At 38.9% G+C, this 26,763-nt stretch overlaps 1 protein-coding gene across 1 annotated transcript in view; it reads right to left on the bottom strand.

The window, feature by feature from the left end:
• CSMD1 (CUB and Sushi multiple domains 1) overlaps positions 1 to 26,763 on the bottom strand; it is a 1,974,400-nt gene that overhangs the window by 53,272 nt on the left and 1,894,365 nt on the right. Inside the window, exons 59-64 of the mRNA XM_088479751.1 lie at positions 22,388 to 22,567; positions 20,399 to 20,572; positions 15,683 to 15,856; positions 15,033 to 15,106; positions 11,613 to 11,724; positions 7,208 to 7,387 (exon numbers count right to left, since the gene is read on the bottom strand). Coding sequence (XP_088335877.1) covers positions 7,208 to 7,387; positions 11,613 to 11,724; positions 15,033 to 15,106; positions 15,683 to 15,856; positions 20,399 to 20,572; positions 22,388 to 22,567 — 894 coding nt within the window. The remainder of the gene's footprint in view (positions 1 to 7,207; positions 7,388 to 11,612; positions 11,725 to 15,032; positions 15,107 to 15,682; positions 15,857 to 20,398; positions 20,573 to 22,387; positions 22,568 to 26,763) is intronic.

Genomic DNA, 26,763 nt, shown 5'->3' with positions numbered 1-26,763 from the left:
CAGCGCTGATACATGTAGAATACTTAGAACAAATGGTGGGTAAATCCAAAGTCCTCCAAATTTCATGAACAGTGGATGATCAGACGACTCTTAAACACAACGTGGTCCGTGGAAATAAATTGCATATGTCCCCAGATATAAAAAAGAGGATGGACATATTGTGAAGTACAGTTTTAATACATAAAAAACCACATGACAAATAAACAATACACAGAGGAATCCTTTCTTTCTAATGTGCTAAAATTACTGGCAGTAACACATAGTAGTAAGAAGTAAATTCTTTAGAGTGAGATCCCCAACCAGCCAAAATGGAAACAATTACCAGCTGAATTAGAAAAACTTGCAACAGTCAGGTCTTTGTACACCGTTGAGCAAGCCGCGATCCAGCGTCTGTCCGGAACATGTACTGGATATAAGCCGGTGTTCATCACACGTTCCCTGTAATATCGCAAGTTTGGGGCTCCCAAAAAAACAACCAATGCATTTCAACCCCTTGCCTGGGGTCTTTTTCAAGGTCAGCAATCAGAATAATCCCAGAAGAAAATAAGTCCATTAAATACGTAGTGTGTCCTATCTGTGCGGTCCGGACACAGCTGATCTCTATACATTAATAAACTACAAGTTCCATGATCACTTGCTGTGTCCGGCCAATCTCCTCCATTAGCACAAAGCACGTGGTTCCTCTCCTTCCACTATGTAGCCAAAGTGTGTGATATCTTCCACTCATAATAGCGCTACGTCACTTCCTTGACTGTAACCATAGTAACAGGACGCTTCTTAGGAGCGATACTTAGTTTTCAATACATGTCAGCATAGCGTATCTGTTGAGTCTACAGATTTTCTCTCATGTAGACTGTGGATTGAGGTAATTTGATTTTAAAGTGCTCTGTGCCTATTAGTACAAAACAAAATTATGTTTGTACTAATAGGCAAAGAGCACTTTAAAATCACATTACCTCAATCACAGCAAGTGATCATAGAACTTGTAGTTTATTAATGTATAGAGATCAGCTGTGTCTGGACCGCTCGGATAGGACACACATGTATTTAATGGATTTATTTTCTTCTGGGATTATTCTGATTGCTGACCTTGAAAAAGACCCCAGGCAAGGGGTTGAACCGCGTTGGTTGTTTTTTTGGGAGCCCCAAACTTGCGATATTGCAGAGAATGTGTGATGAACGCCGGCTGATATCCAGTACATGTTCCGGACAGACGCTGGATCGCGGCTTGCTCACCGGTGTACAAAGACCTGACTGTTGCAAGTTTTTCTAATTCAGCTGGTAATTGTTTCCATTTTGACTGGTTGGGGATCTCACTCTAAAGAATTTACTGCTTACTACTATGTGCTACTGCCAGTAATTTTAGCACATTAGAAAGAAAGGATTACTCTGTGTATTGTTTATTTGTCATGTGTTTTTTTATGTATTAAAACTGTACTTCACTATATGTCCATCCTCTTTTTTATATCTGGGGACATATGCAATTTATTTCCACGGACCACGTTGTGTTTAAGAGTTGTCTGATCATCCACTGTTCATGAAATTTGTAAGACTTTGGATTTACCCACCATTTGTTCTAAGTATTCTACATGTATCAGCACTGGTAGTGTGGTGTCACATTGGTTTTATTATGCTATTTTGGTGGAGGGTGAAGGATACCTCTTCATTTTGACACTATCCCACTAGCTGCTTTTCGGTTGCACATTTTAATTCTGTACACTTTTATATGCATATCGTTGGTACACACTGGCCCACGTTCAGCAGATATATTGGCAAATCAAATGATCGGCCAATATATCTGTCAGTGTGTACCCAGCATAAGAGTATGAGGACACATCTGTAAATGAGAGAAGTGTTGCAGCCAGCATGATTAGAGGTAAAGCGTTGGACTGGACCAATCCTATCATCAAGTCTAATGATCCAATGCTTCTAAATATAAATCTTTCAGTGAAGCTGTTATTAAAGAATTTGGTCCCAAACCTGTAAAACAAGATTCTATTGACTATCTTCATTCTAGCGAAGTTCCCAGTTCTAAAATTTTGTCCAATAAGTCTGTTTGTCCTACCAAGAATCCATCCTTTACTCTGTCTTCCACCCCCCTGAAGTCCGAACAAGGTCAAGTTTTCGAGGGTCAGCGTGTTGAATTCCAACCATCCAAGAAAAGCAGCTCTATTGAATCGGCATTCCTGAATATGAGATGTGCGCATACCTCCTTGTCCCCTTTGTACTACTGTTCCTCCCAGGAGTCCTATCAGTCTTCAAGTCATACTAATTCTTCCATTCTATCTTTAGATACTGATTCAGAATCTGAGTTAGATCATGAACATGATAATTCTTCATTTCATGAAGACCATCTGTCGTTTGACCCTGTCCTTCCCAGTCACATATTTCCACAGGAGTTACCAGTAACTACTACATCTAAGGTACCTACATTTCAGAAAAGGAAAGATTCCAAGTTAAAGACCAAGGAATTTTCATGTTCACAAGCAGATCTTTCACCTTCTATAGAGAAGACCAGTTCTTCAACTAAAATTCTTGACACTAAGCAAAGTCCCCTGAGAACAGATAAATGCTTTAAGGGCTTAACCTTCATAATCGCGGGATTCTTGGAGTCCATCGAGAATGATGAAGCCAAGTTGTTAATTGAGAGTTATGGAGGCAAAGATTCTGGGAAGATCTGCAGTAAAATCAATAACTTTGTTATGGGCCATTACCATGACATTAAATCTAAGCAAGTGAAAGCAAAGAGTTTCAGGGTCAAAGTTATTAATGAGGATGGCTTGTTTGAATTGATTGACATTTTGTTCACCGGGGAATTATTGTTTGAGCAAATCACTTCAGGAAGCAATATAACAGCACCTTCTAGAGTTCTTAAAGCTTTGAGTTCATGAAGATGGCTGAAGAGATGTTTTACAGAGGTATGGTGTCCCTGTGTTTGGAGCTCCTGGAATTTCATGCTGTAAGAAAGTTTTTCAGTTTTTCTGGTGTCTGGAGTCAACCCATAAAGAGAGGGGTACTGTGACAATCCTGGCTAGTTTTTCACCTTTTTGCTTTGAGACTTACCCCTGCCAACTGTCCCGTGGATCTGTATTTGTAATTCGCCTGGGAGATCTGCTCTAATCATGCTGGCTGCAACACTTCTGTGTATACATTTGGACTATGTTCTCCTTTCCTCAGTGATTATTCACCTGGGCCTTTTTCTGTATGTGAACACTGCTAGCCTTGATTGAAATTGCAGATGTAGTTCTGACTCTCAGTACTGCATATATGATTTCTCCCTCTGCATGTTGTGCTATCCACCACTCAGAGTACTACTGCCAGACCACCTGACCGTATCCACCAATTCCTGCCAGACCCACAGTATATACATCCTCCTTTGATAGCATTCTGGGCCTGAGTATCTCATTACTTCCTGTGGTGTACAGATTGTGCTACTTCTGTCTCCCTGTGTACAAGTGTATACCAGGCTCCAGCTGCAGAAACACCTGGTGCATCTGGAAATCCTGCTGGTTCCCAGACCAGTTCATCCAGTAATCCTGCTGGCGGCTATACCTGGCATATCCAGAAGTCCTGCTGGTTCCCAGACCAGTTCATTCAGTAATCCTGCTGACAGCTATACCTGGTGCATCCAGAAATCCTGCTGGTACCCAGACCAGTTCATTTAGTAATTCTACTGATAGCTATACCTAGCACATCTTGAAATCCTACTGGTTTTCTGTCCAATTCAGCAAGCCCACCTACTAGTACCCTGTCCAGCTCAGTAAACCTTCCTGCCGATCCCAATCTGGTTCCTTCATGTTTTGTACTGGTTCCACTCCAACGTTACAAGTTTCCTGATCCTGTAATTTATCATCAAAGGCAGTTCTCACTGCCATACAATTCATATACAAATACACCTATTTACGTCATCCATTGTTCCAGCCAAGCTGGTCTCCGCTGAATCCAGTTCAACACCTGAGTCAGGTAACTCTCAGACACTAACCATGACATTAGTTATGTAACAGGAATATTTATGCAAATAAGTTAGATACAAGTCCATTTACAGAGGAGATGATCCTGACAGAATTCTCAAAACTTAAAGTAGTCATGTCAATGTGGCCAGATGGGATACATATGGGAATGCTGAAAGAGCTTAAAGGTGTCCTAGCTTTGCCACTATCTGAATTATTTTAACTTTAACTATTAACATCAGCAATGCTAAATGACTAGTAAAAAGCAATTGCTTTACTAAAGTGGATGTGGATGTAGCCTGTATCTGAAAATTGTTAAACAGAGCCTAATGTAAAATAGGGTTTAGACGTCAACAATACAGATAGAAAGATAAGAAAATAGAGCAGTATTTCCCAAACTTTTTTAGGATACTGTACCCATACCAAAAACCCATCCTTAGTGCCAATCCCCTCTCATGCCCTAGTTAAAACCACCTCCCCCAAGAGGGCAGTATTGTACACACTGTGAACTAGTGCTTTAGAGAGAAATTATGATACGCTGATTAGCAAAGGTTTGAGTAAGATTTAGCTCAGAAGCAGTTTCTGCATTTTGACAAATAAGTGGTTACCAGTGGAATTTGTACTTTGATCTTTCCTCTTAAATTTTTCTATCTGACATTATTACTGATTTTGAAAGAAAAGTATAGCATTCTACAGGAGGAAAACAGTATTTTAAAAGGAGGAAAATAGGTTTAGGAAGAAATTGAGGAAAGTTACATTACTAAAAGGGTTTAAATGAATTAGACTTCAAATAGAGATGGTAGAGGATAATATGATAGGAGAATTAAAGCTGCTGGGGAAAAATGCTAAATCTGGAAAAAATAAATTTCTAGGAATAATATGTGCATACTAGATGGGTCATTTGATGTTATGGTTTATTAAGTTCTATATAACCATGTTTCCAATAGTTTACAAGTGTACAGTATATTGTGTAAGTATTCTCTTGATGAACAAGAGCAGAGCTATTGTGTGTCAAGGTTATTATGACATTAGGATTTAGGCAAATGTTTGGGCTAGAGAAAAAATCTTAGCTGGGAATAGATTTTAAGTCAATACCCACTCAGGGATAACATATGACAGAAACATCAATCTCTTCATTCCACAAAGCAGAACTGCAGTGATCCAATACCCTTACTTTCATTTGTTGTATTTTCATTTGCAAGGTACCCCTATAGCCTCCAGTCTATGACTTCAAAAGATAAAGCACTGTGGAATATGTGTCGCTGTATAAATAACTGGTAATAAATAAATAAAATAATTAAAAATTGTTGAACCAGACTGCATTTTTGTGCTTCAACAGAGATCTGCAGAAGCTGATGGGGATCAGATGAGACCAAGTGCACTTTCCAGCTGTTGCTGATTGCTTGTTTGTATACAGTATTTGCCCTTCATCTGGTATCAATTAGAGGGAGATATACTAAGGGGGGGGGATCCAATTAGCCATGGTAAATTTCCGCGGCTAATTACCTCACCCGGGGCTTTCCAATTAGCCTCAAAGTTGGCCAATGCTGGCACTTATCGGGGGGGGGGGGGTCGGGACCTGATGTGTCCCGAAAAATAATCCATGATAAGTGCCGTTTTTTTCACCAACAAAAAGGCGAAAACACATAGGTCCATGAGCTTATCGTGGCTCCTATGTGTTTTCAGGAGAACTATCCTATTATTATAGTCCTCTTACCTCCTTGAAGAAGGCAGAACCCCTGCTGAAATGCATTGGAGACCCCAAATTCCCACATTCCAGAGCCACGGCCTACTCCCACCGAAGCTCCTCATCCCCACTGGGACATCCGGTTGGCCTCAGACATCCCATTTGCATCGCCCCCACACTTGCTGCTGCAAGTGCCTCTACCCTAACCATACAGACCACAGATCGTCACACATCAAGCCCATCCCGGGCAGTCCATCTACCTGCCAGAAGGGTGACCCACACCACACCCCCGGCTCTCACAGGGGGACCCACCCCCCACCCCAGTGACCCAGCACCAGTGGCAGTTCCCACAAGCAACTTAGCCCCACTGCTGCATTCACAACCACCAGCACCACTTGGTCGCTGACCGCTGCAAAATAGAAGATCCTCTTGAACAACAGCTACTAATTTTTACCACCGCAGCAGCGTCAATCAGTCAACAAGGAACTGCAGCAACGCAACACACCTACGACCTCAGGCCTTACCTACCAGTAGGTATTAGACTTCGAGACTTTTCACTCATACGCAGGATGCCGCCAAGTGTACTACACCCACCCACCACACCATACACCTCTTGCTCTCCCCCCTCACCCACTGAGACTCCCAAGACTGTCGACCATAGTGTCCAGCAGGGGTAACGTGCCAGTTTATTAAACGGCACAGAAAGGAGCCCCCTGAAAGTGTCAACCCACCTCCCCAGTCTCTGTCCCCCACCACCACACCCACCTTGTTGCCCAGGACTATATAGGAGAAGCACTGTGACTACTCCAATAAAACCATTTACTCCCACCTTGTGTCCACCTCTGTCATTCCATTGGTCCACCCCTCCCCACTAATTCACACCACACACACTAGCAACCACATACACAGTCCAACACTCCCCCAGCATCATTGCACCCACAGGGCGAGCGCACCTTCCGTGCCCCACTGTCTCTATCCATTTTTACGCAGGACCCGGTACGCCTGCGATCAGGAAGTGCAGCACCCCACTCACTCATAAAGCACACCTTTCAGTCCACTAACATATCACATCTGCCCACACAGCAGAGCGCAGTCCTACCCAACCATCACCATATCCTATTATTTCGACCAAAATAATAGGATAAGGTGAAAAAGAACATCTGCAAAAATCAGGAATAATCAGTGAAAATCCCTGTTTTTCACCAGTCGTGGGGATCAATAAGCACCCGAAAAATGTTCAGGGCTAACTGGATACCGCTCTAAGCTGGAGAGAGTTGAAGTCGAAAGATAAAGTACCAACCAGTCAATTCCTGTCACTTTACAGGCTGTGTTTGAAAAGGGACAGTTAGACGCTGATAAGTTGGTACCTTATCTCTCTGTAAGGTTTAGTATATCTACCCCTTAAATTGTTATAGGATTTTTTTGAAATAGGAAATACACTTGTTTCAAACAAGAGAGATAGGGTTCTTTTCTTTCTCTGGTAACATTTTGTTACCAAATTGGTCTCTGCCTAGTCATACAATGGACAAATTAGAAAAATAAAGATATTGTGAAAATAAAATCTACTTACTTTTGCAAATGGGAGGTTTTCCCGTCCATTTCATATCACTTTTACAAGTTCTGTGCTCTGATCCACCAGCTAGAAAATATCCTGGCTGGCAAGTATATATTAGTGTGTATCCTAATGTAGGTAGATCTATTGATCTCATATCTGCATGCATGGGTGTTTCTGGCTGCCTGCATGCATGAGCTAGAAAAGAAAGACAACAAAAGTCAAAAGATAATACCTTAGTACTAAAATCATACCTGTATCAATCAAAAATACACAGCACAAAAATTTGATTTGATCAGATAGGTACTTCGGCATGGTCGTACATTACAAAAAAAAGTTCCCCAGCTTTACAACTCTGTTACACACATCAATTTGTATACCTTGCGAACATTTGAATGCATTGTCAAACATTTTTATTTTTGTCTTTGAGTAACAAAAGTCCACACAACTATTCTGGATATCCAAATGTTTCGCTCTCTGTTGTAGAACAATTTTAACAGCTATCCACAGAATCAGATTTCTGCTCATGACATATGATTTTTTTTCAAATAAAAATACATTTTAGACCATTTATTTTTAAAATTAGGTTTAAAATACGAGATTCTAATTGTTAGTTAGATTTAGGAAGGAGCTCTGGTATGTGGACAAATTAATAAAAATTGGTAGACTTGTATGGTTTAAAATTCAAGACCAAACAGATAATTTGGCAAATAAATTGTATCTAGAACAGGCCAGGCCATCCAATGGCTCTACAGATGCTGTGCAACTACAAAGGATAAGTGAGGATGGGATCCGGATAGAATGTCAAAATTCAGAATGTAGACAGTCAGACTGTCGACAGATTCTGAATATCGACAGTCAAAATGTCGACATGGACTTTCGATTGACAAGAAATATGTCATCATTAAAAAGTTAAACATGGTTAAAATGTTGATAGGTTCATAATTTTGGCATTTAACTATAGATGAGTGGTTCAGTTTTGGCTCAGATCATCCTGCCAAGTTAGGATCGGAGAATGAAACAGAATGATCCAGAATGAAGCAAAAACATCATCTTACAAGGACAATACGTCATTTGTCTTGGACATTCGAACTTGGCAGGAAGATCCGAGCCAGAACCGATCTGCTCAGCTCTACATTTAACATGTCAACACAAGAATGTCAACATACAGTACAGTGTTTTACCTATTTTTAGGATTAGGGTTTTGGTCGGGTGTTGGCTAAAATAAGAAAAAAACTGTATGATGTCATTCAGGTGTGTCTTTATGTTGAATATCGACATTATGAACATGTTGACATGTTAACCATGTCAATATTATTATATTGCTTGTCCTCCTAAAGTCTATATCAACATTCTAACTGTTGACATTTAGAACCTATTGGCATTCTGAATGTCGACATTTATGACACACCCGTAAGGACACATCTGAGAATGACCAAATGCACCAACAAGTAAAATACTGATAAAACCACACATTTTTCAATTGTAACAATGTGTTGACAAGTGTCAAGGATCTTGCAAAACCAAGATTTTACATCTAGCCTTTTTCCCCTAGGTCTCTTCACACACAAGCTTTAAACAAAGATTGCCATTGTGAGATTTCAAATGTAATTAAACAGCAGCAGCATGACTTGATAATTGCCATGATAACTTAGGCAAAGATTGGTAAAGTTTTAGGGGTCTATATAATAAGACAAATATATAGAGGAAATGCCTACAGATGCTTTGCACTGCCATCTCCCATGAAAGGATTACACTGGACAAATAAATTAAGCAAGAAAATGAGATGAATAATTATGATGATGTGTATTGCGCCGCTCTTTACCCTACTTTGTGCACCAAAACTCCACATAACCTCTGAGGTATTAGAGGTCAAGTCTGCTCTATCTTTGAGCAGAGCTGCATTCTATTGTAGAAATATGTATATGTATTAAACAGGAGCACTGGGTCTGATTCAGAGTTGTACGCTATGCACACAGCATAGTGTAAGCAGCTGCTGTGTGCATATATGCTAATGCTGCAGGAGGCATCCAAAGAAACAGGATCGGATCAACATTGTGACCATTGGTCATATTGTTTGCAGCATGGGTCATCTAAGTAAGCATAAGCTTACTCAGACTGGCTGCTGGAGCTTCTGAGCTGGAGCCAGGAAGTCTGAGACAGGAGATCCAGATCCTGGCCTTGACACCACCACAAAATGGAGGTGACACTCCCAGTCCAGAAACAGCCGCAGGCTGGCAACAGGGCTGCCATCAGGGGGGGACTGTCGGGACTACTGTCCCGGGCCCGGGCATGCTTACAGAGAAGGGGGGCACGACCCGCTCCAACCAGCTGCCCGCCACTACTGACAAAGGGGCCTCCTGTCCTACAGTACTCTTGCTCATTGGAAATGTGATGTGAACTGTGAACGCTGGCCTCTGAAGCACGAGGCCAGCGTTCCCAGTGATGCACTGCGTGGGTGATGTCATGACATCACCCGCGATGTGAGGACTGAGGAGCGAGCCTGCCATGCGCACCAACAGACCAGTCAGCAGAGCAACTCAGAGGCAGCGCAGTGGCGGATCCAGGGGGAAGGCAATTAGGATGATCGATCGCCCGCCCTAGCAGCAGAGTCCGTCCTAGGAGTCCTTGATCATAGTTCAGCACTCCTGACCAGCACTGAACAGGTTAAGGTCCCAGTCCTCCCTTAGCTGTGCACACCCCCAGGAGACAGATGCATGATGAGGCTGCTGATGTGCTGTTAATGGAGATAAGAGGTGAGAGGGGGTGGGAGAGGAGGGGGGCTGCAGTATCCAGAATGTTATTTCTTTAAGCAGCCAGCTCCGAGCTGAGCTAGAACTGGGCTAGGGGCTGTTAGCTCCTGTACAAGCCAGGCACCAAGTTCTTGGGGCTTTTCCCAGGATCCTGGGGGAGAGGGATGCCTGCTGAAAGCTCAGCTCATAGAGCTGCCATTTGCAGAGTTATACATGTAATAGCAGCAGCAGGCATGATGTTGTCCCTTCTCTCTCTCACTGGCCACACTACACACACTCTAGTCTGCACACCAGGTAGCATGTACTCCCTACCCTGCCTCAGCTAGGTAAGTGGCTGCAGAATTAGGCACATGGCTATTGACACCTTCTGACACCTACTTTCAGCTGGGTCTGTGCTGTGTGTACTGGGCATTGTGCAGGTGGAACAACTGCACATTTCTGGAGGGGAGATGTCAAGGGATGGGTGCCATGCAGTGTTCCAGCAAGCTCTGGTTTCGTCATTGAACTTACTGTAGCCTGAGGCAGTGGTGGTGCGGAAGCGGGAGCGTGGTGAGGTAAGTACTGGCTGGGGGCCTTGCATAATGATAAGGGGTACTACTTTAGGGGGCCTTGCATATGGGGCAAAATATTTTTGTCAGTCCCGGGCCCCATAATTTCTGATGGCAGCCCTGGCTGTCAATCAGGCTGCAGCATCCAGGGCACTACGATTAAGGTTGCAGTGGCATCACAGCACTTGCTTACTGCAGCCCCATTGGGTTTGTGTACAAGTTTGAATGAGGCCCTATATTTACATAAGTCTGCAGAACTCTTTTCTTTTTAAGAGCAGTATCTCAAAGAAATAACAAATATATGTTCCCAGCACAATGCCATCTAGTACCAGTGTTTGGCTAAATTAATTGATAATGTGAAAAAATTATTTAAAAAAATTTCAGTAAAAAAAAATAAAATTTAAGCATGTTGCATTCCTGACTCTGATTCCAATCAATATTACTATGGGCCAAATTCAATTAGCTGTTGTAATTTACCTGAGGCTAATTGATCCCCTGGGGCTATTCAATTAGCCCCAAAGTGAGGCCACTGGCGGGACTTATCAGGAATTTTTTTCACCATTGCACAGGCAGTGAATAAAAATCTCCAATGACTAAATGATTAATGGGTGCCTCGACCCTGTTAACACACAAATCCAAGAACTAATCATGGATTCGCTGTGTTGACACCAGTTAACACATGTTAACACCTGTTAACACCTGTTAACACTTCAATTTAACAGGCATGAACAAAGGTATCAGGTAAAAATGGAGCCTAACTGAATAGCCTTGGACAATAAAGCCACAGGCTACCTCCTTTTTTGACCCCTGTTAAGTTATCGGGGATAATTGAATTCCCCCCATGTGCTTTTTTATTATATGTATATTTTCATCCACATCCATTATATAAATGCTAGTAATTGTTGTAAAAATATGCACACAATAGAGATAATTATTTGTCTTTTTGCAGATTCCTGTAATACATGGGGGATTTATTTTTCATGTTCTTTAATTTTTTTCCATTGTAATGTATATATATCTTTGTAATATTTTGTTAACACTGTCAGGGAATGCTGTTGGGACTCAAAATATTTGAGTATAGAGAAGATTTCTTAAAATGCTGCAAATATTTGTGGTACTTACGGATGCATTCTGGCTGAGTTCCACTCCATGTTAAATTAGCAAGACAATTACGTGTAGTAGAGCCTTGAATATGGTATCCTTTGCGGCATCTAAAGAAGACCATACTGCCAATCTTCAAAAAACAAAAATATCAGAAATATGTCAGGAGTCCTAGAGTGAAGTAACTGGAGATAGCTATTTAAATGATAATGAGGCAGATAAATGAATCTGAAAACTTTTTCATAAGTCCAAATGTATGTCCAAGCACTATTTTCCCAGAGAAGGTATTCAAGTAGAAAATGAAGAAAACAAATGGCAAAAATTCACTGCATCAGCAAAGAGCAGGCAAACATATTATTTCATATTCTGATGTTTGTTCTGTTTGGTTTCTGTATCTATGTTAGGTTATATTTGTACTGCTGTATACTGGCATTTTTTCTTGTGTGTGATGTGTTATTAAGCACATGTAAATGACACACCAAACTGGTGTCTGACTAGGGCATGAAAGGCCCACTGAGGGAATGCAGTGATAGGGGTCTATACTCAGAGGGAGTGTGGCCAGCCTCCACAAAAGGTGCTTATCTAACGATTTGAGTGTGCATGGTCGGGGGCCCCTTAAAAATAAATATATATATATATATCCAGAGTCAGAATTGTACTGACAGAGCAAAGATAATCTTGCAGGGGGTGCATTGTCTCAAACATTTACATTGAGCATAGTCCCAAAACAAAGTCACCATATATCCAATTGTAGAGAGAGCACAAAAAAGTCTTCTTTTTATGCCAAAAATAAGATTTTAATTACTCACATACTTGTATGTACAAAGAGGTAGACGTTTCGGGCCACAGGCCCTTCATCAAGACCAAAGGATCAAAAATGCAACCCAAGCACAAAGGACAACTTTTTGTGATTGGGATGCATTTTTGATCCTTTGGTCTTGATAAAGGGCCCGGGTCCCGAAACATTGACCTCTTTGTACATACAAATATGTGAGTAATTACCAGTCTTCTTTTTATGCCAAAAATAAGAGTTTGAGTGCTCTCTCTACAATTGGATATATATATATATATATATATATATAAATATAGGGCCCACTGGGAGTTTTCCCTTTACCCCTGTGGGCCAGTCCGACCCTGCACCAAACTACATCAGAGGAACTCAGTGTTACTACAACTAAACAATAAACATAAAAATTTTGCAGCCTCACAAGCAGGAGTAAATTTATATACCATGGCACAATAATACTGGTTTTGTCCAAGTATTTCTGATTTACTTTTTGGCTAATGTTAGTCTGGCAACCTGGGAAATATAAAAACAAATACTAGCTATCTACAGACAAATAAAGCATAAAAAATATTAAATATATTTAAGAGATTTCCTGCCTAGGGACCTGACTGAGGCCACTTTAGGCTATCCCAGTAAGCCTGGGATCTACTGAAAGAAGGCATGGGAGTTCTGAAGAAATAAATAAGGAGGCAGTACTGTGACTCTGTATTCACATGTTAAAGTGATAAAAATGTAAGGAGTGACAGCCTTGAGACAATCTTCATGTCATACTTTATGTTTGGACAACCAATGCTTAACTTTATCCCCTCCCCTGGAGTAGACAGTGAGACCTTGGTGTCCTGCTTCTTCACCTTATTACACAAAAAATAAAACATTTAAAATAACTTACAGTATACACCACAATTCTCAGGTAACAAAAATTATTAAAACTTTGGACATTCCTAAATGCTCAAGTGCCATGCTGAAAGACACCTGGGCATAATAGAAAATCATTGTACCCTGTAGAAAAATTTTAACTGGCCCTTAAATATATCTCCATACCATCTGTAGACTTCCGTTCTGCTCTTCCACGTGTGAGGGAGGTGTAGAAAATGCTTAGTTTGGGCTTCCTGTTCTGAACTGGTCTTTGTTCATGCTTGGAAGAGCAGAACAGTGGCTGGTATAGCAGATGTACTGTCATAGTAATGCCCCCCTCACTTTATAGCCCCATGGCTCTTGTGCTCCCTGTGATGGCTCTAGTTCTGCCCCTGATCCTGAGACTTTTCTATGGATGGGTAGTAGGACTTCCTAAACAAATGTGTAAAATGCTAACATGACATTTTACAAAACATCAACCAACTTTAAGGACTTCCAAAATAAGTTTATCTGACAATATGCAAATACTACTTTAAAAATTAATATTCCTTAGCCACTATAATGCATAACAATTACTGTAGAAAGTTTTACAGTGGAGGTCATTATCAAAGAACATAGTAAGTGCATAATGAATACCCCTTGGCTTTGGTGTGCCTGAATGGTTTGTCGACAAAACATACCACACCCCCCTAACATCCTCTGATTATTCACTTGAGGACCAGACCTCAGTAGCTACAATACACCAACATATACATGCTCTCATTGTCTTATTTGACATTATTTTAAATAATTCTATATATATTCATGTAGCTTGGCCCACTGTGCTTTCTCTTTTTTTTTTACAACTGACATAATGACTTGGTAATACTTTACTGGCAGTGTGATTCAATGCAATTCAGACAGTAGAAGTGCTGAATGCCTTTTTAGGTCTGGTTGCTCTAGCTATAGCCAATGTTTAAATGATCACAAATCACATAAGATCTTTATGCTGAACAGCAAGTCTGCAGTGTGATTCGTTAATGTAACAGGTTAAAAGCAAGTAGCAAAAGAAGTAGCAAAAATCTAGCAAAATATTACTTTGTATCAAATAGTCTGGCAAACCGGTTTCTTTGCATACAATTAGGTAGTCTGTATAATACGGGCATCCAGTATAAGTATAGTTTCTACCACCCGGTAGATTGCTTGGAAAACAAAGTTACCACTGTTTTCCTAGGATTAATAAGCATGTATCCTTGTGAGGGGTCTGTTGATACCAGCTTGGCCACGCTGTAAGAGACCATATGCTGGATACTTAGCTCCTAGATATTTAGGGTTAATTTGCTGCAATTCGCCCCTTATTGTCTATGACAACTCAGTCAGGCACAATTAATATTGTTTCTTGCCACTTCCAATACATTCAAATTGTTTCTTCCTTGTATTAATATGTGATTATGTAATGCATTAAGTCTTTATTTAGCCTTATTGACACCGGCAAGAATATTTATCCTAACAATAATTTAAATATATTTTAATTTCAAATTTCCACAACGTATATCTATTTTTAATGAATATTAAAAGTATTCATTTTGTAAAACTTGGTTATAACTGGAAATAATTCTTCATTCCATATACTGTATCAGGAAAGCAAAGTTATAGTACCTCTATAATAATCATACACCAAAGAAAATTCATAAAACTTATTGCAGGATAGACCCTGAGGCAATTCCAAATTTTACAACAATTTTATTTTTAACAAGTTATTTTATAAATTCCCATGCTTTTCCACACTTAAAAAGCGCTTATTAAATTTCTTTTTTTACCTCATAAGCCTTGGAACTGTTCTGCATACCATAATGTGGGGTACCAGGGTCTTTGCAAGAGTTATGAGCTGGATCTAACATTTAAACACAAGATAGGGTTACTATAGCAACAGTCAATCATTTTAGCTTATTTATTTCTGCTGTTTATGAAATCCCATCAAAATGAAAATAAAAAGGAGTACCTGGCAGAAATACCCATTATAGAATATTCTATTACATAAGTTATAATAAACATGGCATTGGAAAGGAAAAAACAAAGTTAATTGGTATTGTTTCGTAAGAAAGTGAAATTTTATGAAATGTATCAAGTCATAAAAAAAACATTTCATTTCTATTCATAGTTCTATATCAACTATATCAAGTCGTTTCTCTATTACATTTAAGACCTACTACTGTAGCCACATGAATATCCTGCTTACTCATGCCGAACAGTACTGGAGAACAGAAAGAGTTGTTTCTTCAAAGATATTGCTTCATTTACTGAAATACTGTATATGAAAACTTCAGGATAATAATTTTATAACACTAATTCAGCTTATGGTGAAAAATCTATTTATGTAAGTTAGTAATAAATACATTTTCCTAATATGACTTTTTTTTCTGAAATATGACACTGATATAGCCGATAAAATGTAAAAAAGTGCACATACCAATACATGTTGGTTGAATACCACTCCAGGTACCATCAGACTGACAAATTCTTCTTGAAGACCCAACCAAAATAAAAGGTGGTCTGCACTGGTATGAAACTTCTGATTTATACGTAAAGCTTTTTCCATTAACATGGCCCTCAGCTGGAGTCCCAGGATCACCACAGAATACAGCTAAAATAAAGCAAATGTTTGACATTATTTAAAAAATATTGCCCCATAACTTAGAATATAAAGTTTGCACTATAAGTAAATGTGTAAAGTCCTTGGTGTCCTGGTAGAGGAATATCCATAGAGAAAAACAAATGAACCAACAGTACACCAATATATATATATATATATATATATATATATATATTTATTTACCCTTTCTGCTTTTTAGACTAATGATGCAATCACATGTAAGGGCTTAAACCTTAGGGGGCTATTCAATATGTGAGCGAAAAGTCAGTGCTGGACTTTTCGCTCCATATCAGAGGTTTGACGGGGATAAAATATCGGGTGCGCGCCTGCTTTATCCCCGTATTCAATTTGAAAGCTGTCAAAATGGGACCAATGGAAAGGTAAGTATCAGAAAAAATTTGGGAGATTTCGGGAAAGCATCCAGGGACCCCCCTAATGATGTCCTGACAAGGGGGAACATTATGGGTACCCCTGTTTTAGCCTGTGGAATGTAAGTATGGTTTTTTAAATAGCCGCGGCAAGTGTTTTTTTCTGACTGGGAAGAAGGGGTGTAGAAGAGCACTTAGCTTTTTTTTTACAAAAAAAAATAGGTGCATCAAATTTGGGGTACATGAAAATAGGTGCAAACATATTTTTAAGTCCCTAAGGTGCATTTTTTAAATTATTAAAAAATACACCTGCCGCTACCACCCGCATTCTTTAAAACACCTGCCGCATACTTGGGAACCTCTCCAGAATTTATTTAGGTAGTTTAAAACTTGTTCCCCATATTTTTATTAACCCCAAAATGGAATTTATTTTTTTGGGGTGTCCCTATTTTTTTTTTCTTTTACTTTTTTTGACACATTTAATTTTTATGAAGCATTCCCAGGGGTGCAGGCATTTTTTTTAAGCCTGCACCCCTAAACCCCAATTCTGAACTTATTTTTGCCTGCTAAAGGCTGGCGAAAAATTGTCCCTGTTTTTCTACATTGACTTTTCGCACTGGCGAAAAGTCAATGTAATTGAATATGGGGATAATGATGAAGGTGAAAATGACGTCACAGGTTTTTGCCTCATATTTAATATGGCCCTTAATGCTTAAATCACAGTCCAGACATGATAACTTCTACAAGAAAACTCACTAAAATGTCAGAGTTGCGAGAACTTCTTTATTAATGATTTGGAGCTTGCAAAAAAATCTGATGGCTCTACTATACATATAGTAGGCTGTGGACAGGAAATGGTACATTGCTGTCTTATGAACTAGGTGATATGTGATTAGTTAGCCATATCTTCAGTCTGATCAAAGACACCTTTGACATTTTTGGGCGCTTGATCTGATTTAAATTCAGTAGGTGGAAGCAGTTTACACTGAATATTGTAGAATCTACTGTAGGAGTATTTTGTAGATTTGAAAAATGTAGCAAATAATTATGGTATTCTAGAATAGATACCAGTTAAAGGACTAAATGTGTCCTCATAATTTTAACATATATCTGCTAGTGTTATAGTAATAACCCTGGATCTTCATCTACAATATCTCTAGAGTTATTTTTTGCATAAGGTATGCATTTTCATGTTGTGCATGCACACAAAATTGCATGCACACCTATGCAGATTTGATTCGCAATTGTAAAGTGTGATGGACTATGCTAGCAATTTATAAATTAATGTTAATAAACACAACTAAGTAAACTTTCACTTGTGACTTACTGTATTATGCTTAAGGAGATGGAATGAGGAAGTTAAGGGTCATGCAAGGAAGGGTCAAGTACAGTAAGGGTGTGCTGTGGTACATTTCAAGGTTTTGCTGCCCTGTTGATTGTCACTGAAGAGCATGGGCCGTGAAGCTCTTAGTTTCACAATATGATGTATTTCTTATCCTGGTAAAGTAAGAGTTTTTCTGCTGGGATCTTGCACCCTGGCTGGGTCACATTCATCAACTCAGTTAAGTACAGGAGACATGAAATGGGTGGTGAGGAAGCATAAAATAGCTGGAAGAAGGGAATGAAATGGCAGAAGGGGGCATTAAATGGCTGGTGAGGATGCTTGATATATCTGGTGGGGAAGCATATTATTACAGGGTTGCTCAATAATCTACCACACTACAGTTTTTTTTCACTGTCTTCCCACATGCTGATCAAGCCCGCACCCCAGGCATTCTTTAGTACTTCCAGAAATGTGATGTATTCACATGCTTCAAGCACCATGGCTCCTGTTCAGAATTTTAAGTCTGAAATCTTATATAATCCCAGTTTGCTGCTTTATACTAAACTTTTGTAATTTTTGCATTGAACTTTATTTTAACAGTACCTCCATGATAAAGCTATTGTTTGTAATGCACTAACCAGTAGTGGAACCTTCCAATACATATTTATTTTTTTTAAATCAATTTAATAATCAATGCAGGTGGACTTCATATAAACATGTGAATACTGAAGACTGATTTCTACAAGACTTAATTAGTTGTACAGCCATGGCCAAAAGTTTTGAGAATGACACAAGTATTGGTTTTAACAAAGTTTGCTGCTTCAGTGTTTTTAGACCTTTTTGTCAGATGTTGCTATGGTATACTGAAGTAAAATTGCAAGCATTTCATAAGTGTCAAAGGCTTTTATTGACAATAACATAAAGTTTATGCAAAGAGTCAATATTTGCAGTGTTGACCCTTCTTTTTCAAGACCTCTGCAATTTGCCCTGGCAATCCTGTCAATCAACCTCTGGGCCACATACTGACTGATGGACACCCGTTCTTGCCTAATCAATGCTTGGAGTTTGTGAGAATTTGTGGGTTTTTGTTTGTCCACCCGCCTTTGGAGGACTAACCACAAGTTCTCAATGGGATTGAGGTCTGGGGAGTTTCCTGGCCAAGGACCCAACATTTTTATGTTTTGTTCCCCAATCCATTTACATATCACTTTTGCCTTATGGCAAGGTGCTCCATCATGCTGGAAAAGGCATTGATCATCACCAAGCCATTCTTGGATGGTTGGGAGATGTTGCTCTTGGAGGATGTTTTGGTACCATTCTTTATTCATGGCGGTGTTCTTAGGCAAAATTGTGAGTGATCCTACTCCCTTGCTGATAAGCAACCCCACAAATGAATGGTCTCAGGATGCTTTACTGTTGGCATGACACAGGACGAAGACTTTTGGAGGATGGCCTGGTGTCAAGAAGGGCAACAAAGAAGCCACTTCTCTCCAGGAAAAACATCAGGGACAGACTGGTATTCTGCAAAAGGTACAGGGATTGGACTGCTTGTCCGGAGAAGGAAATGTGAGCACTACCATCAGTCCTGTGTCATGCCAACAGTAAAGCGTCCTGAGACCATTCATGTGTGGGGTTGTTTCTCAGCCAAGGGAGTAGGATCACTCACAGCAGCAAACTTTATGAAACCCAATACTTGTGTCATTCTCAAAACTTTACTTTACAGTTTTTTATTTCCAACTAATGGAGGAAATTATTCAGTGTTTGTTTACTTATTTTGCATTTTACAAGAAGCTTGTTAAGCAGAGGTAGGGATGTCATTATAAACCCATAAAGTGTGCAAAGGGAGTGTATACTATTTTTAGCCATTATGTATGATTTTAAAGTTTTACCTTAAAGCAAAAATATAATAATGAACACCAATAATACTAATAGCTGTGTCTGTGAAAACAGACTGCCTGCAAAAGCGTATGAATCTCTGCTGTGTTTTTTATGTTTTTGATTTGTCTACTTGTCAGTGATTGCATATGGAACTTATATACAACTGTAACAACCCCTGGTGTGAGCATAGTCATGTAGATTTTCATTTTCACTGTTGTGTGTTTCTGAACTACTTGAAAAAATTATGCATTTGGCAGCCATAAACACATTTAAGATTCATTTAAATGTTTATAATTGACTGCAATGACAAAACGCCTCAAGGGTAGAGAAAAATGTTTTAAGATGCAAATTTCTATATACAAAAACTTGTATATTATCATATTGTGAGGTTTATTTTTTAATAATGACAATTGCAAACTGGCAGCTCAAAAGTGAATTTGCCTGCCTGTTGTTACTCAATTGTACCTGGGAAATACATGGATTTGTACACTGTGATGGAAGTGTCCGTAGGGGTACATAATTTTGCACTGTCCAATAATAGAATCATATGAGTGTGTCTACTTTTGTAACCAAATTAAGAGTTATTGTGGACAACATTCTACACAAGTCCTCTTTGTACTTTAAGACATAGCTACTAGAAAAAGGCATGTTAGTATTTTTCTTCCTACAATTTCTCATGAGGTAGCAATAAAGTTTGAAACATGCAATGGTTTAATTGTAGGATGTTGGAAAATAAACCAACAAATCGCATACAAGTTTATTGGTATCTGAGCAAATCAGCAGTGCTAAATACTGTAATAGAATTGTTTCAACCAATATGTCCAGTTTAAGTGAGTATGTATATCTTTCGTTGGATAATCAAATGCTATGATTGACTGCAGTTTGAATGTATGTAGCAGCAAGATATGAACAATCATTCAAACATAAAGAAACAGATTTCACTTTTGAAAGCTCTTCACTTACGCAAACATTGAGGGATTTCTCCTCTCCATATTCCCCTTCCTTCACAAGAGAGAACAGTAGGACTAGAAAGTTGATAGCCTTCAACACACGTGTAACTGACACTTAAACCCCAGCTGTAGTCTGATCCCTCCAGTTTCCCATAGGATACATGAGGTGGCTGGCCGCAGTGTATGGCTGTTTCATGAACAAAAAAAAGAACTGAATTTAAGAATTCCAAATAAAACATTGACAGACACTGTTTCTTTACAATTAGATACATTTAAAACTCCATGAAAGCAATTAGTATATAAGACCAAATGGGGAAATAATGAATTAAAGGTAGCAGCAAAGGGTACCCAGAAAAGCAGCTTGATGAGAAAAGAGGTGATCTCAACTGACTAAACTGGAACTTTTGAAAAATGAATATATCTCAGTGCTTGAATGAATATTAACCCAAGTTAGTGGTCTAGAGTGGCATTACTGTAATAGGGGAGCGTAAATTAGACAGTACCTTACTCACCACCTAGGAGAGCTATGTACAATATGTACTAGATCTGTTCAATGAGTTCTAACAGCCTTCCAATAAACCAAGGTCCAATCCTTTTTACTTACTACTAATGTGAGCTACTAATACTGTGAAAAAAATTACCAGAAAGTGTATAAAATAAAATTGGCGCTTTTATTAATGCTATAAACATCAGATTACTGTCCTGGATAAACAGTATTTAAGGTAAAAATAAGTTTTAACTGTTGGAAACAATAAAAATTACAATTGGTATGGAAGTAGTAAAATATATATAAATAAAAAAAATTGTATTGGTATGGTACAGTGTCACAAGCTAGATAAATCATATAATTTATAGATCCAAAAAATAAACATAGAATGGAATAGAAAGTCCCACTAGCTAGCTGCAATGTGTTTGATGGCACCTACTGTAGCCACTTGTTCAGGCAGTTAAGGTCTTGGCAGTAAATTTATCAAGAAGCAATTTTGTAAATATTTATGCTTTTAACATTTTTTTGTGGACTACAAACAGCCAGAAAATGTAAATTTTCAAATCTGACATGCCACAAATCACCATCCCAATTTTTCAAAATACAAGCAACTATATATATTAAGATGAATTTTCAGAAACTTTTGGAAAAACTGCAGTCAGAATGAATAAGAGGGGGTTGTGATAGTCGATATAGCTAATGAATGAGCATCTGGACATTAACTCATTTTGTGTTAGGAAGCTCTGATGAGTGGTCCATATAATTTCATTTGTTTGTTTGTTTGTTTCTTAATCCACACATTCGATCAAACCAAGAAGAGGGAAGGTAAATATGTAGCTAAGTACATACTACAACTAGTACACTTTAGAAATATTTTGGAGCAAAAGGTGCATGAGGGCAACATTGTTGTATAAATAGCGGGTTATAATAAATATATGATGCATTTTAGTGGCCATAGTAAATAGTTAATACAGTATATGCTGGGGGGCATTAAAAACATTAATTATAAAAGGGGTCATTTTAAATATTTTATATACTTAATATATTTAATATAGTTACATATTACTAAATAACTCCATATCGCTAGATAATAAATCCAATCATTTACAGTGAAAACTTGCTGGTGAAATTTACACCTTGATTTCCAGCTCCTCCAAAAGTCTAAATCAAATAAAGGATGGCTAGCACAAGACCATTTTCTGTACTTACCATGTGAGGATAGTAAATTACAAAACTGTGAACAAGTAAGGAAGAAGTCAGCAAGCAAACACTATGAGATTCTGCATAATACCATAAAAACAATGACTGCAATTGTTCAATCAAAAGAATATATCTATATTCACTTGTGTATACTGTATATATATATATATATATATATATATATATATATTTTTTTTTTTATATATATACTTCCGAAACCTTATAGGAAATGGGGCATAATCTACTATTTCTATGTGAAATAACATTTAAAGAACATTTAAATTACAGTTACAACCAATGTATTTAGCTACATACCTTTACATATTGGTTTGGTCTGGTTCCAGGTACCATCTTTGCCACACATTAATGAGCCTGCAGTGGGAGGGTCTTTCCAATAGCCTGGATTACAATGGTAGTTCACTGTCTTGTTAAATGTAAAATCTTTTCCTAGTTGAATACCATTAGCAATAGGCCCTGGATCTTCACAAGTTATCACTAGTATGAAAAAAAGAGAAAGCATAACATGTTTACCACACTGTATTAAAGACAGGGTGGTCAATTATGTTATTTGAACAATCTATGTATTGCCATTTTAATGTATTGATGCATTAGGGGAACACACTTCATATGTCTGCTGCTCCACATATCATCTTGGATTTATGATTATTCTCTTAATAATGGCACATTCTAGCCTGTTTATAAGTAATTTTTATCTTCATGCTGGATGATTCAGATTTGATAAGGCTTTCCTGCTGTCCTGATTTTCAGGGGTTTGGGGGTACTTTTGTGCCAAGTGCACTAGAGACAGGTGCCTCCAGTGTGTGCATCCATAAAATTGCACTTTTGTGTTGTTAGAAAAGCTCATAGAGGTGTGAGGGAAGTGACCATACACACTATGTATGGCACAGCCACACCCCCTGTTCTGATTACAAGCTGTGAAATGTTGGGAGGTATGCTTCTATTCCAAATAAAATGCTCAGGAATTGGGATGTGGAAAATGACAATTGTATCACCCATAACACATATACCATTCTAAATATCAAGAATGGTATATGTGTTTATTTCAGCTCAGGACACTGCCCCCCTTGAGGTTGTATTAGGGATTCATGTGCAGACACATAATAGGTTAGGTTTTAAAATGTAAAGAGCCTCACATCTCAACCACTCTTCAGTTTTTAATTTGCAAGGCCACAATGGAGAGTATGCATCATTGCAGCAGTGATTGGTGTTCCTCAAGAATGTCAACCCAGTGCTGCTGTGTGTTTTCTCTTGCAGGACTGTGAAGTATGTATACATGTATATATATATATATATTTATATATATACTGTAGGGTAGGCAGCTCTCCCGTCGACTTTCAATAAAAAAACGCAGACCTGTGGTTTACTTGATCAATGTTTCAGAACTATATTGTCAAGTTCTTTTGTCAGAACTCGACAATATAGTTATGAAACGTTGATCAAGTAAACCACGAGTCTGCATATTTTATTGAAAGTCGACGGGAGTGCCGCCTACCCTACAGTATAGTTTGTCCTTTATACAGTTGGAAGAGGTGATTAGGAGGGCATCGGTCACAGATGTCTTTAAACAAACATAGAGGAATGCCAACTTGCTTCAGTCCTATATATATATAAGTGTATCCTGTGTATATATATATATATATATACAGTATATCCATATAGAATATGTTCTAGTATAGTAGACACCTCTTCCCCCCACTACACCCCATCCCACCCCCTCTACCACAGCTCTGTCTCTGCAACTCTGGACCCCCATTGCTTTGTTCCCCCTTACCATCTCCCTTATTTAACTCTTTCCTGGCAGCTGGTTCTCCCCTTATAGGTCTTTCCTGTCTCTCTCACAATGGGAGACATTTGGGTGTGCACCCAGGCTTCCACTGTGCATCCATTGAGGAGATGGGAAAGACCTTGTGCAATTATTCAATAGATAATTATAATAATATATGTATGTAGGTGTGTAAATATAGTAAAGTAAGTACAATAAAGTGTTTGTTATTTTGAAATCATAATACCATTTTTTTTTAAATGTCCCCAAATTGTAAAAAAAAAAATCAAAAATGTATTATCACATTATGTAAATAATAGCTATTTAAACTTGAGTTTCCATTCTTGTTAAAAAAAATATTAGCCAGTTAAGCAGTTAAAGCTAAAAGTTCTGACCTAGAATGGTCAGCCTACAAGCTCACTTTGGAGCTCAGAACACTTCTTGATACCCAAGCAGCTAATAAGTTTTGTCAATTACTGTACCTGCAGCAACATAAATTTACTTTAGAATGCTATTGCATTGTGATCCATATCATCCTTTAAAGAAGTCCATCAAGAACTGAAAGAGTCGTGATAGATGTGTCAATGGGACATCTACAATAGTTGACTATTATCTATTTGCCATATATGCTGGCAACATAGGGTGTACTATTGGAATCCCCCATAGTGTAGTAAACTTTTTATCTAGTTTTACCCATGGTTCTTCCACCACCACTGACAATTGTGCCATGGAAAGAAAATAACGGTCATTGTTTTCCTTTTTCTTCTTTCTGAAGCTATAACCGGAGGAACTCTAAGTATCTTTTTACTCTGTCTGCTCCAGAATCTGGTGCACTGCTGATACCAGGTAACTAAAAATCTCATTGCCAGATGATACTTCTGTATATGAAACTGAGTTCTCTAGGTTGGACTTCCTATGATCTAACCTCCTCTTGGGAGAACAAATCTGATACAGAAAAACTTGCAAATGGACTTGCTACCTGTAGTGTCATCTGTTATCAGTCTTAGTACTTCCTGACCTTGCTAGCAGAAAAAAAAATATGTTCTAGCACCAAGGCCATATTTTATAGTACTGTAACAAAGATGGATCTGCTATTTTTTTAATCTCAGACTGGGATGGTTGAATAAAGGGTAAAGACTGGGCAACCAATATTTTAGCTAACTCCTCCCACATTGCTAATGCAATGGATTGAGTTAATAATGTAGCCTAAGTTAAATCCTAGCTGGAGCCTCAGCTGGACTAGATTCACAAGCAATGCAAGCACAACAATGGGCATGAGGATCTTTCTTTCCAGTAGGTAATTTCAATTGGCACATAGAATACGACCTTGCCTCCTCAAGTTCAGACATGGGACCTTCCTTTTTCAGACATATCATAAAAGAAACATTTAGAAAAAAGTCTAGGAAGAAAAAAAAAACACAGATATACAGAGTATTTAGCTCAACAGTTATCTCCCTTTCATTATGTTCTACAATAAATTATTAAATTGAATAAATTTTAAGGAGAGGAGCTTTGTATTTGCCCAATCTGTATTTAAACAGCATCTCTCTGCAGTCTGGCAGGCTATTCATTTACTTAATCCCAACCCAAATTAATGTGGCTATTTGTCCCCCCACAGACAGAGGAAAAATATGATGTGTGTATCCTTTCTGTAATGCAGTTGTCCCTAATAAGCAGCACGGCTACCATCACTTTTGGTCAGGTCCCGAAGGTCATCACACTCCCCCAGCTCTCCTTCCTTTCCTCTGATCAAAGAAACAAAATAAGCCTTGGCTTTGATTCTAAATGGCCAAATGGGCCATGACCATGGCTATACAGAAAATTTCTATATCCGACTAAGGACCTGATTCAGACCTGCTCGCTAGGATGCGATTGCTCATTGCTGGCCGATATTTGCATTCTGAGCATGCGCATGCATCACAATGTACATGCGCGAACCACTGCAACAGATCGGGAAATGCTCACTCGCCCAGCATAGACAGCCCAGTTCAATGAGTGACAGAAGAGGCCATTTGTGGGTCGTAACAGGGGCAGGCCACTAGAAACGGGGGAGTGGAGGTGCGAACGCAGGCGTGTCTGTGTGTTTCTATGCCATTTCATAGGCGTGTATAATTAACAGGCATTGTACACGTCACTTGGTGGGATTTCACACTGAAGTTATCGCACTGCTTGTGGCCAGGTATAGTCAATCTCAAGTGCTGCAAGCACATCCAATGGTGCTCGATGTACCAATGTTTTCATGCTCTCCCAGGAGATGACATGCACAAGTGGGCGTCTTATGAATGACTGGTGGGCGTCTGCATACACAAAGTGATCACTTGCCAAAACATAGTGGGCATGCTAATGCCTTGCCGTGCGATCGCCTACCTTGCTGGGCATGCGCTGGATTTGCATATGCTGGGAGCGAGCGGCCGCATCTAGTGAGCAGGGCATCTAGTGAGCAGGTCTGAATCAGCTCCTAAGAGCAACTCTGCTGGAGGTCTGTTGTTGACTTCTACATGCAGCAGCATCCCTACTAAATAGAATGCAGCTGTTGAAGCTTTGAATCACTTCACAATTTACAATTAAGTTTGCAGCACAGACATGCTTCCAAAAAACAGGTAGAGGCTGAGTGGGGATAAGCTTTATACTGTAAAACTTAACATATTATGTGCCTGTTCCTGCATCCCTAACACATCCCCTGTGGTGGCAGTGTCCCCCAAATAAAGGAAGGAGAAAGTAAGTATGAAAATGTATTATGAAAATGTATATAAATTAAAAAAAAAATTTAACTTGACAAAGTGCTCATTCACATAAAAGTAAACTATATGTTACTTTTTATTTTCTTTATGCATGCAACAATAGTCAAAAGCACTATGGTGGAAAGTTACTAGGGGGTTTGTTTACTAAAGTGCGGGTTTATAGAAGT

Source organism: Taudactylus pleione, unplaced genomic scaffold (assembly GCF_031769625.1).
Source record: "Taudactylus pleione unplaced genomic scaffold, aTauple2 ptg000244l, whole genome shotgun sequence".
NCBI classification, from domain to species: domain Eukaryota; kingdom Metazoa; phylum Chordata; class Amphibia; order Anura; family Myobatrachidae; genus Taudactylus; species Taudactylus pleione.
The sequence above is the reverse complement of the archived record's forward strand: the minus strand, read 5'-3'. Positions and strand labels throughout refer to the sequence as shown.